Here is a 12,634-nt window from a genome sequence, read left to right as displayed (position 1 = left end):
CACACAATGCGCCAACTGCACACTGATGGTATGAATACAAAACACATCTGGCTTTTGCTTTCTTTGTGTACAGATGTCAATTTGAGGTCATACTTTTGTCATAGTGTCATGTAAACATACAAGGATCCAAACTTCAAGTATTGGTGTTTATTCACACTCATCAAAACCAAGACAAAGTCAGAACACAAAATAGTAATTTCACAAAAAAAAAGGAAAAAAGACAATCAGCCTACATCATGTCGTCTTTCTGGGTCCGGCCACAAAATTTCGTCCACATCGCATGCGATATCCTCCAGTCCAAGGCACCAGGGAAAATATCTCCTTGAATGCCGTATCCAGGCCTGACATGATGCCTGGTCAATATCTCCACATGCCTCCTCCATTGCCTGTAAAAGGGCTACCTGTTGATGAGGATGACGGTCGTACACTTTCCAGCGCCAGGCAGAGAAGAACTCCTCGATGGGATTTAAGAATGGAGAGTATGGAGGGAGGTTGAGTGCCATGAAGGATGGGTGGTCTGTAAACCAGTTGCAGACCAAAGCAGCCCTATGGAAACTAACATTGTCCCATATGATGACATATCGGGTATGCTCTGGTCTCTGAACAGTGAGCATGTCATGTAAGGTGTCCAGGAATGCAATAATGTGTGCAGTGTTGTATGGGCCTATGGTTGCATGATGGTGAACAACACCATTTTGGCTTATAGCTGCACACATGGTTATGTTACCACCACGTTGTCCTGGGACATTGATGATGGCACGGTGTCCAATAATGTTCCTGCCACGTCTCCTGGTTTTACTGAGGTTAAAACTGGCCTCATCTACAAAAAGTAGCTCATGTCCCATGGCATCTGCTTCTAGTTCCATCACTCTCTGGACAAGACAAAACAAATGCAACACATCAGGCCCATGCACAGCACTACAGTATGCACTTCCAAATTCAGAACCAATGACACTATGGCTTACCTGCACATAGTCATATCGCAGTTGCTTTACACGTTCTGTGTTTCTCTCGAAAGGAACTCTGTAAATTTGCTTCATTCTTATTCTGTGGCGCGCAAGTACACGACTTAGTGCAGAAATGCTTGCACTGTGTATATTTTGAAAGATGGTGTCATTATCAATTATGCGCTGCTGTATTTCGCGCAGTCTTATTGCATTATTGGCAATCACCATGTTCACTATATGGGTCTCTTGCTCTGGAGTGAACATTCTGCCTCTGCCCCCAACATCTGGACGTCTAGCAATTCTGTAAAGTAACAATTTCAGTATTTTTGCATGTATGGTACTGTTGTGTTTCTCATTAGAGTATGGCAGTGCTACAAAGTACTTACCGATTCTCATTTCGAAATGTCCTAATGGTGCTTGCCACAGTGTAGCGGCTCAATTTAGGCTGAACCCGTTGGCCAGCTTCCCTCAGGGTCATCCCATGGTTGATGACATGGTCCACTATTGTAGCTCTGATGTCATCAGTTATTCTATTTCTTACTCTTCTTACCCTTCCTCTTTCCCCTCCTCGTCCTCTTCTTGCTCCTCCTTGTCCTCTTCCTCTAACTTCCTCTAACCCTCTCGCTTCTTCACCTCCACGTCCTCTCCCTCGGCCTCCTCTGATTCTCACTCTTCTCACTCTTACTGCTCCTTCCATTGTACTCCACATAGACAGCTTACCTGTGGCGTATTTATAGTGCTTAGGCTGATTGCAAAGTGAACTAATTATCTAAAACAGTTTTCACATGTAATAGTGTTAATGATAGCCATACATGTGTATAATTTTGCTAGGAGTGTGTTGGAAATTTGGTAATTGAGTGTAAGCAGTGAGTTGTGTTTAAAGTTCTGCAAAAAGAGTGTTGTGCAGTGAATTGTGCCTACAGTTTTGCAAAGTGTGTGTTACAAAATTGCAAACTGAGTGCAAAGCAGTGTTTGTGCTTTTAGTTTTGCAAACTCAGTGAGTGGTTTTGCTATAAGTATTAATAGTTTTAGAAATTGTGCTATAAGAATCACAGTTAGGGTTTAAGCCATCAGAAAAAACTGTAATTTAATGTATGTTTCAGGCAAATCACAACACAGCAAAGCCAAATGTATTCTCACCATGATAAAATCTCACACTGCCACCTGGTGGAATCTGCTAGATTTACGTAAAGTACGTGCACAAGTATAAACAGTACAATGCTTGCGCAGGAGAAGTGTCCACAGGAGTAGGCATCCGGTCACGTGAAGTATAAACCCGGCCTTAGACTTTGCCGCAAGTGCTCAAAATTAGCCCTACCAAAGTTAAACTTAACCGTTTTACTCTTTGCATTAACACTCTTCCAAAAACTGACAACTCTACTATATTATGGTCACTTCATCCTAGTGGTTCACTCACCTCTATACCCTCAATTCTATCCTGAGTATAACAAAATACTAAATCCAGACAGGCTTTAACATACTATGTTAAAAAACAGTCATAGTTTATCTCTGAAAACACCTGCTGTTGTGCTTCACTATTTGCCAGATTACCCCAGTTAATGTTCAAGTGGTTAAAGTCCCCCTCCTCTGTAAACTTGCCTTTTTAATATTACCAAAAAGATGTGCATTGAAATTACTGTGTGCATTGGTTGGTCTATAATACACTCCTAAAATATGGCCTAATAAAATAAAGCTCCAATGCTTTCCAGACAAAGCCATGTGTCCTCACTAAGGTGGGGCTCACCATCCAACTGAAAACGACTTGCATTTAAATTCTATTTAACATAAACAGCAACCCCAGCCCACCCTCACTTTTCTGTTCTGTCTGTTCTCCCTAAAAATGTGTATCCCTCTACTGTATGTTATACTCATCTCCATCTTTGTTATTTAGCTATGTTTCTGATATTAGTATAATACAATAATTATGCTTGCTATAAACAACTCCAACTCACTTGTTTTATTTCTGATACCTCTGCCGTTAAGGCAAGCTATTTTTAATGTGTTACGCATTGTACTTTTGAATTTAAAGATTTGATTAGAATTTATATTACTACACAGTTTTATTTTTACACTGTTGTTTATTCCTTCATGTACCGCTCTAAACCTGGCCTGTCCTAAACTCCCTGCCCCCTAATACCCTATCCTCGACTAACCTATTGATACACCTTCCCAACACATTGGTACCCCTCGCAGTGGAAGGGGTCCCATCTGTTTGAAAAGGAGTCCCAACTCCCCATAAACCCATAACCCTCTTCTCTACACCAAGTAGGGTTACCTGAACTGGCATGTGGCACAGGTAGAACTTCGGAGGAGATTACCTTGACAGTTCTGCTACTAAACTTGGCACCTCTTTAAATTTGGATCACAGAACTGACTAAGTACCCTCATGTACGTCATTTCTTCCAACATGGAGAAATGACATACATGACCAGTTGATACAACCCCCCGCTCTGGCCAAGACCCTATCAACCCTTCCATGGAGGTCTCCCACCTTTGTACCTGGAAGGCAACACACAGTGTGAGACTCTGTCTCCGGGGCAAACTTGTACTTCAATACTCCTAATGATTGAGTCCCAAACTATCACTACCTCTCTCTTTCTGGGAACTGGTTTTGAGGTGACCTGTTGGGGCTCCTCATGCCTGCCTACGACCTCAGAATCTTCAGAGAAACTGTCCTGCTCTGCAAGGATCTAAAAACTGTCTGACACTTTCAATTCTGGGATTGATGCCCTTGGACAATGTACACACTTTACGTTGCATCTTCTGAGCGTGACCCACCTATCTCTACCTCTACCTGGAATTTCATCAAACTCAACCTTAGTGGTGCACACTATCTCTCTAAAGGACATGTGGGCCAAATCCACTAATTCTCTACTGCAACACAGGCCAGCCAACTCCTCCTCCAGTTCGGTGACCCTAAGCCCAAGATGCAGGATCAGCTGGCATTTCCTGCAGATGTAGCCCTCACGGAAGACTGGCTCCTCCAAAAAATCCTCTAAAAAGTCCCACATCCAGCAGGACTTCCATTGTACTTGTCTCATTATTAAAATTTGTCTTTGGAAGAAGCTCGCAAGAAGCTTTTGAAAATGTTATTATTTGTTACTTTTTGATTGTAAAGTTAAATTTAACAATGAAGTTACATTTTTATTTTAGCTTAGGACAATGTATCTTAACTCTCACAATGTCTTTGAGGGCCAACTCAAAATGCTGTGTCTTTTGAGTCTTTTATGACCCAATTTTTGACACCCCTCTTTAGGTGACCTGAAAATCAAATTTGTCACGCTGAACTTATTGCATATTGATTGACCATTATAACCTGTGGTATCAATGCACCAAAGTATTAGAACAGACAGCATTTAGGGTGTTTTTTATGAGATTGGTAGGATGTAAACAAACAGTTCACTTCTGTCCAAAAACTGGAGAGTAAAATCCAATAAAGTAGATTAGATAGATAGATAGATAGATAGATAGATAGATAGATAGATAGATAGATAGTGTGGAGGATGGACTGCCGTTTATCCCGGCCAATACCCCCAAGCCGCCAGGTGGAGCCCTCCTTGCAGCATGGAGGTCCCCAGAAGAGCAGCAGGGCATCATGGACAATGGAGTTTTTATGCACAGCCCTGCTGGACGCTGTAGGGAGGAGTAATGGATATTTTCCTTACACCCCAGAAGCACATGTGGACAAGAGGAATGACGTGCTTTCGGGGTGAAGAAAAATAACTTGTACCTGACCTGGAAGTGATTGAGAGTCACATGGACTGGGGATTAGGAACACTTCCGAGTCAGGAGAGATAAAAGGACTGTGGGAGCTCCCAGACGGCGAGTTGAGCTGGGTGGAAGGGTGGCAATGCGTCCGGGAGCTGGAAGATTGATTTATTGAGTATTTGTGTGAGTTTATATGTGTATAGTGGAGGAGAAGGTGTTTTGTACACTGTGGAGATTAAATAAAGTCAGAATTTGGACTTTTACCTGGTGTCTGGAGTCGTGGACAGGGGTTCAAGGGAGCGAGAGCGCCGCCTATCTACCACAATAGATAGATAGATAGTGTCACGCATGGGCATCTGAGGTATGTGATGCTACTCCAGGATGAGAAGGGGTGCTATCACTAATTGTTTTATGTCATCTCTTGCAGATCCGAGGAGACATGAAATCAGGGCATACTCGTAAACCACCCATGAAACCACTCTGGTCAGAGCCTTATAAGAACAGTTGCTCCTGGAAAGACGTGTTGCATCTGGACCTGAGGCTGTCATAGGATGGTGCTCCCACCCTAACCCGTTTAGGAACAGCAATCTTTAAAGCAGCCTCCAGAAGCTTTCTGACATGGCAATTGAGGGCCTGTTTGTTTTGTTTATTGTGTCATCATTCATTTTTAAAAATGTTGCTGTTATTGGTTGTTAACCAACTACCCTAAATGCAGTGAAAAACTGATAGAGTCAATGGTGACCCAAAGGACATCGCTCTATTGGAAATATGCAGCGTCTGTAAAAAATGTGTAACTGGAAATGGTTTTGTTTTTTGTAAATTTAGGGCACTTTACTAAAAGTCTTTACAATTCTGAGCTGAAAAGGTGACATTTAGGATGTTTTATGGGTTGTAAACAAAAAAACTACCCTAAAAGTAATGGAAATTCTGATAAAATTAACCCAAAAGACATGGCAGGGTAAAACATTTTAGAAGCTATAGAAATTCTGGAATGTTTACCATTTGTTGACAGCTCATCAATTTTAGTAAATGTAGGAAAAGTCAGAAGTTTGCTTCATCAGGCCGTGATCTTCAGCTCTCTCTGGATCGGTTCGCAGGTAAGTGTGAAGCGGCTGGGATGAGAATCAGCATCTCCAAATCCGAGAGCATGGTCCTCAGCTGGAAAAGGGTGGAGTGCCCTCTCAGGGTTGGGGGAGAGATCCTGCCCCAAGTGGAGGAGTTTAAGTATCTTGTGGTCTTGTTCACAAGTGAGGGAAGAATGGAGCGTGAGATCGACAGGCGGATCGGTGCGGCATCCGCAGTGATGTGGGCTCTGCATCAGTCTGTCGTGGTGAAAAAGGAGCTGAGCCGTAAGGCAAAGCTCTCAATTTACCAGTCGATCTACGTTCCTACCCTCACCTATGGTCATGAGCTATGGGTAGTGACCGAAAGAACGAGATCGCGAATACAAGCGGCTGAAATGAGTTTCCTCCGCAGGGTGTCTGGGCTTTCCCTTAAAGATAAGGTGAGAAGCTCAGTCATCTGGGAGGGGCTCAGAGTAGAGCATCGAGAGGAGTCAGATGAGGTGGCTCGGGCATCTGATCAGGATGCCTCCTGGACGCCTCCCTGGTGAGGTGTTCTGGGCACGTCCAACCGGGAGGAGGCCCCGGGGAAGACCCAGGACACGCTGGAGGGACTCTCCCGGAAGAGCTGGAAGAAGTGGCCGGGGAGAGGGAAGTCTGGGCCTCTCTGCTTAAGCTGCTGCCCCCGCGACCCGACCTCAGATAAGCGGAAGAGGATGGATGGATGGATGGATGGGAAAGTCAGAAAGTTTCATCCTGAATAGATAACATTTAGGGAAGTTTTACTTATTTTATACACAGAATAGGTTAAATATATTCATGGGTGATAATGACTATGTCGTTAAGTCAGTGTCATTCTTATTTTGGTGTACTGCAGAACCTGATTTTCCATTAGTATATGCCAAACAGCTGGAGTCTATTATAGCAGCAAATTGATAAAAGTACATACCAGAAAATGTGACGATTCTCGTTATGAGAATGTAATACAGAGTATTATTTAATTAATCAATAAACACTATTTGTAAGTCATTACAAATTAATGATTTGTACAACTTTGTATTAATAATCTCTATGTATAAATGCACTAGATAAAACATCTTATTTACAAAACATCAATCATGTTTTCTTAAAAAAAAACAGCTTTCAGTGTAAGAATTTTCACAAAACAAGAACAATTCATCATGAATATTATTAATAAGAATGGTGTAATACAATAAGTATAATCATCATTGAAAAGCATTGAGTAAATCAAGGCAGCATAATATAAATGTACAGCAGTACACACATAAAGTACAAGCTAATATACTACATTAAGTACTACACATTTTGTCCCAACCTGGTAAAATATCAGAATCTGGGATAATAATACAGGATTGACATTATGCTTACAATTTGGCATTTCACATTTGTTAGAAAGTATGTGCTTTAAATCCCGGATATCTTCATGGTATACATTTAAATACCTTTAAAACAAAATTATTGTTTTTTAATATAATTTGTTTAATTTATGGACAGGAGAAAGTGTATATAATTTTAGGAGTATATTAATGCAGAGTTAAAATGTAACATTAATAAACATACCAACTTTGAATATAATTAATATTCCCTTCTCAGAAGCAAGAGATTCATACACTAAATACAGTAATTACTTGGAGTTGGTTAATTTACAAAATAACCTTTTTATTCTGCTCAGATGTGCTGCAGTACATAAGACAATCCAAGCAAAACTTTTTCTTTTTTTACAGTACAACTGTATGCTGTACAGGCTGTCATGAATCAGATGCTTCTTCTTCTGATGCCATTTATTGTCTCTACACGTTGAGTTGACTGTTGGGTGCGCTCATTCAGAGTTATGGACAACATACTGAAATACATTTAATGCTGGTGAGCAGAATCCCTAAAAAGGAGGAAGGAGAGTTAAATGATCTGATTATTGCCAAATTTCTGTTACAAAGAATAAAATGATTAGATACAAATGCAAGTTACAGTTTCATGATGATATAGTTTTATCCATAAATATAAGATAAAATGTTACACAGTAAAAACAAATGTAATAACATTATTTCTGTTTTTTCACTGCTGTATGTCAACCCACCATATTAAGTAATAAGGCACAAAGTAAAAAAGTATGGGAGTACTAATGCTAACTACAAAATCTGAAAATACAAGTGGCCCTTTGAAAAGCTCTGGTAATGTTCTTTGTGTGAGACTAATATATAATGCTCTTGTGGTCAGAAATAAAAGTAAAATCCTAAAACTTAAGCTGAAAATGATATTCTCATTATTCTTGTATATTAAATACCCCTGTGGCGAATGGCCGGGGTCCTTACCCGGCCTGGAAGTCCTGACCATGGATGGACAGGGGGAGAGAGTATTTTCAAGACCATTTCTCCCCCAGACCAACAGAGAGCAGCCCCCTTGGCTTTCAGCAGGACCAAAGGTTATGAACATTCAGGCTCAAACCTGCTGGGGCCTGTGGCCACTGCCAGGGGCATCTAGGCATTTGCAGGGCCCTATTTGGCAGCACTTCCGCCATACACCTGGAAATGCTGCCAGAAGAAGCTCATTGGGCAACTGGACTCCTTCCGGGTGCCCTATAAAAAGGGGCCAGTCACCAGTATCCAACGGCCAGTCGGGAGGAAGAGGACAAAGCCTGTTGTGGAGGACTGAAGGCAGAGGGACTGTGTTGGTGTTTTAGTACTTTGCTGTACTGTGTTGTGCTTTGGGGAGCAGAGAAAAGTGATCCCCCGCTGTAAATAAAGGTGTGTGTTGTGTGGACTAAACCTGTGTCCTGCCTGTCTGTGTCAGGGTTAGGGTGGTTACATTCGCCCAGCATTAAACCACCTTTCTTCAGCATCAGCATTCTGCTTGCAAAAATATTGGAAAGTGTATACAAACCATTGTGCAGTTTCCACCTTTCTCTTTACATGAAGAATTAGTCATAGTCATTGAATATGAAGATGATACAGGAGTAAAAGCAGATCTGTAATTCAAAGTGGCACTGAATTGGCACTGTATTAATTTGACATTAAAGTGGGACACCTGCCACATTAGCTGGATATTTGATAAATGGTATAACTGAGACATTTGCTATATTAACTGGGAATGTGACACAAGAGACAGATATTTGACATGAAAGTTAGACATCTGCCATATATACTGGATATCTGACATATACGCCAGGCATTTGCCATTTAAACTTATTTTAAATCTGAAATGTAAGTGAAAGACTTGTCATGTAAATTAAATATTTAACATTTAAACTAAACTGAATATTTGCCTTGGAAGAGAGATGTGTAAAGAATAAGATATTTGCCATTTACACTGAACATTTTTTATATAAGTATAAAAGTTGCCATAAACATGTTATTTCGCACAGCAAAACATATACGTACTTGTTTTATTACTTGTGGTAAACACAGAACAAATGATTAAACAGTAAACAGTGCATCGTATTAGAAATGGCACCCCACAGAATAATGTATACAGTTATAGATAATCATATTAGGAAAAGGACAAATAAGTAGTAAAAAAAAAAAATTAAACAACAGTTACTAAAAATGATCCATATTTTTTCATAATCTAATTTACTCAAGGATGATAAGATACTAACATTTAAAATGACTAAATAAAGGAGATGACAGGTGTAATTTCACATCTTTTTATTTACTTTGGCACAATTCTTGAATGATAATTAATATTTCCGAAACCATGTTTGTCACATCCACACCATTATGTAATTTGTGCATAACAGAACAGCATTTCTCACTATTTTTTCCCAAACTGCAAATATTTCACGTCTGCAAATGGTTGTGTACAATTGGCCCCATTTGGTTCAGTTATCAATTACTTATGTCTTATTGATCATAATGGAAGGGTGGCATGGTGGTGTAGTGGTAGCGCTGCTGTCTTGCAGTTAGGAGCCCTGGGTTCGCTTCTCGGGTCTTCCCTGCGTGGATTTTACATGTTCTCCCCGTGTCTGTGTGGGTTGCCTCTGGGCGCTCCGGTCTCCTCCCACCATCCAAAGACATGCAGGTTAGGTGTATTGGCGATCCTAAATTGTCCCTAGTGTGTGCTTGGTGTGTGTGTGTGTGTGCCCTGCGGTGGGCTGGCGCCCTGCCTTGGGATTTGTTCCGGCCTTGCACCCTGTGTTGGCTGGGATTGGCTCCAGCAGACCCCCATGAACTTGTATTAGGATATAGTGGGTTGGACAATGGATGGATGGATGATCATAATGGATTATGTACCTTCTTAGCTGAATAATTTCACACTTAAAACAACATATACATGTAGATGTAATCAAACCAGACACAGTGGATGCACAAACCAGTGTGTTTCTTTGTGCTGGTCCCAAGCCCGGATAAATGGAGAGGGTTATGTCAGGAAGGGCATCCGGTGTAAAATTTTGCCAAATCAATATGCGGACAACAATACAAATTTCCATACTGGATCAGTTAATCCCCGGGTTAGGAACGACGGCCACCAGTACTGTTAGTCAACAGGGTGCTGGCGGAAAGTGGGCTACTGTTGGCTGAAGAAAAAGAAGAAGAAGCAGAAGAAGAGGGGGGAGACGTGCCCGGAGGCAGAAGGAGTGAAGGAAGGTAAAGAGAGTGGAACTGAGGGTAGGAACTTTGAATGTTGGCAGTATGACTGGTAAGGGGAGAGAGTTAGCAGATATGATGGAGAGAAGGAAGGTTGATATATTGTGCATGCTAGAGACTAAATGGAAGGGGGAGTAAAGCCAGGTGGATTGGAGGTGGATTCAAATTGTTCTATCATGGTGTGGATAGGAGGAGAAATGGAGTAGAGGTTATTCTGAAGGAACAGTATGTCAAAAGTGTTCTGGAGGTGAAAATAGTGTCAGACAGAGTAATGATTATGAAGCTGGAAATTGGAGGTGTGATGATGAATGTTGTTAGTGCATATGCATTGCAAGCTGGGTGTGCAATGGATGAGAAAGAAGATTTTTGGAGTGAGTTGGATGAAGTGATGAACAGTGTCCCCAAGAGACAGAAAGTGGTGATTAGAGCGGATTTCAATGGACATGTTGGTGAAGGTAACAGAGGAAACGAGGAGGTAGGTAGGTATGGTGTCAAGGAGAGGAATGAAGAAGGTCAGAGGATAGTGGATTTTGCCAAATGGATGGACATGGCTGTGGTGAATACGTATTTTAAGAAGAGGGAGGAACATAGAGTGACGTATAAGAGTGGAGGAAGATGCACACAGGTAGATTACATCCTATGTAGAAGAGTCAATCTGAAGGAGATTGAAGACTGCAAAGTAGTGGCAGGGGAAAGTGTAGTTAAGCAGCATAGGGTGGTGGAGATCAAGAAGAGGAAAAGAGTGAGGGCAGAGCCAAGGATCAAATGGTGGAAGTTGAAAAAGGAAGACTGCAAGGTTGAGTTTAGGGAGAAGGTGAAACAAGCACTGGGTGGCAGTGAAGAATTACCAGACAGCTGGGAAACTACAGCAGAAGCAGTAAGGGTGACAGCAAGATGGGTGCTTGGCGTGACATCTGGACAGAGGAAGGAGAAAAAGGAAACCTGGTGGTGGAATGGGGAAGTACAGGAGAGTATATGGAGGAAGAGGATGGCAAAGAAGAAGTGGGATAGTCAGAGAGATGCAGAAAGTAGACAAGAGTACAAGGAGATAAGGTGCAAGGTGAAGAGAGAGGTGGCGAAGGCTAAAGAAAAAGTGTTTGATGAGTTGTATGAGAGGTTGGACACTAAGAAGGGCGAAAAGGACCTGTACCAATTGGCTAGATAGAGGCACCGAGCTGGGAAAGATGTGCAGCAGGTTAGGGTGATAAAGGATAAAGATGGAAACGTACTCACAAGCAAGAAGAGTGTGTTGAGCAGATGGAAAGAGTACTTTGAGAGGCTTATGAAAGAAGAGAACAAGAGAGAGAAGAAGTTGGATGATGTGGAAATAGTGAATCAGGAAGTGCAACAGATTACCAAGGAGGAAGTAAAGACAGCTATGAAGAGGATGAAAAATGGAAAAGCAGTTGGTCCAGATGACATACCTGTGGAAGCCTACAGGTGCTTAGGAGAGATGGCAGTGGAGTTTTTAACCAGATTGTTTACTGGAATCTTGGAAAGTGAGAGAATGCCTGAGGAGTGGAGAAGAAGTGTACTGGTGCTGATATTTAAGAATAAGAGGGATGTGCAGGACTGTAGTAACTACAGGGGGATAAAATTGATGAGCCACAGCATGAAGTTATGGGAAATAGTAGTGGAAGCTAGGTTAAGAAGTGAGGTGATGATTAGTGAGCAGCAGTATGGTTTCATGCCAAGAAAGAGCACCACAGATGTGATGTTTGCTCTGACGGTGTTGATGTAGAGAAGGCCAGAAGGAGTTGCATTGCGTCTTTGTGGAGCTGGAAAAAGCATATGACAGGGTGCCTCGAGAGGAGTTGTGGTATTGTATGAGGAAGTCGAGAGTGACAGAGAAGTATGTAAGAGTTGTACAGGATATGTGCGAGGGAAGTGTGACTGTGGTGAGATCTGCAGTAGGAGTGATGGATGCATTCAAGGTGGAGGTGGGATTACATCAGGGATCGGCTCTGAGCAATTTCTTATTTGCAATGGTGATGGACAGGTTGACAGACGAGATTAGACAGGAGTCCCCGTGGACTATGATATTTGCTGAATACATGTGTGTAAAGGAGTAGAGTTGGTGAAGGTGGATGACTTTAAATACTTGGGATCAATAGTACAGAGTAATGGGGATTGTGGAAGAGAGGTGAAAAAGAGAGTGCAGGCAGGGTGGAATGGGTGGAGAAGAGTGTCAGGAGTAATTTGTGACAGACGGGTGTCAGCAAGTGTGCAAGGGAAGGTCTACAGGACGGTAGTGAGACCAGCTATGTTATATGGGCTGGAGACGGTGGCACTGACCAGAAACCAGGAGAAAGAGCTG

At 41.9% G+C, this 12,634-nt stretch overlaps 2 protein-coding genes across 5 annotated transcripts in view; both read right to left on the bottom strand.

Annotated features, from left to right (window-relative positions):
* Positions 1-224: 224 nt before the first annotated feature.
* On the bottom strand, positions 225-1,644 carry LOC120538161. Its single transcript, XM_039767598.1, has 2 exons — positions 1,334-1,644; positions 225-1,248 (listed from the first exon to the last, which is right to left on the bottom strand). Exons 1-2 carry the CDS (start codon positions 1,642-1,644, stop codon positions 225-227), a joined length of 1,335 nt encoding a protein of 444 aa, XP_039623532.1.
* A 5,242-nt stretch (positions 1,645-6,886) lies between these two features.
* slc16a2 (solute carrier family 16 member 2) overlaps positions 6,887-12,634 on the bottom strand; it is a 181,192-nt gene continuing 175,444 nt past the window's right edge. For all 4 annotated transcript variants that reach the window (XM_039765758.1, XM_039765761.1, XM_039765762.1 and 1 more), the window contains one exon: positions 6,887-7,613. The gene's annotated coding sequence lies outside the window, so the exon portion shown is untranslated. The remainder of the gene's footprint in view (positions 7,614-12,634) is intronic.

Source organism: Polypterus senegalus, chromosome 10 (assembly GCF_016835505.1).
Source record: "Polypterus senegalus isolate Bchr_013 chromosome 10, ASM1683550v1, whole genome shotgun sequence".
Lineage (NCBI taxonomy): Eukaryota > Metazoa > Chordata > Cladistia > Polypteriformes > Polypteridae > Polypterus > Polypterus senegalus.
This window is presented reverse-complemented; position numbering and strand designations above follow the sequence as displayed.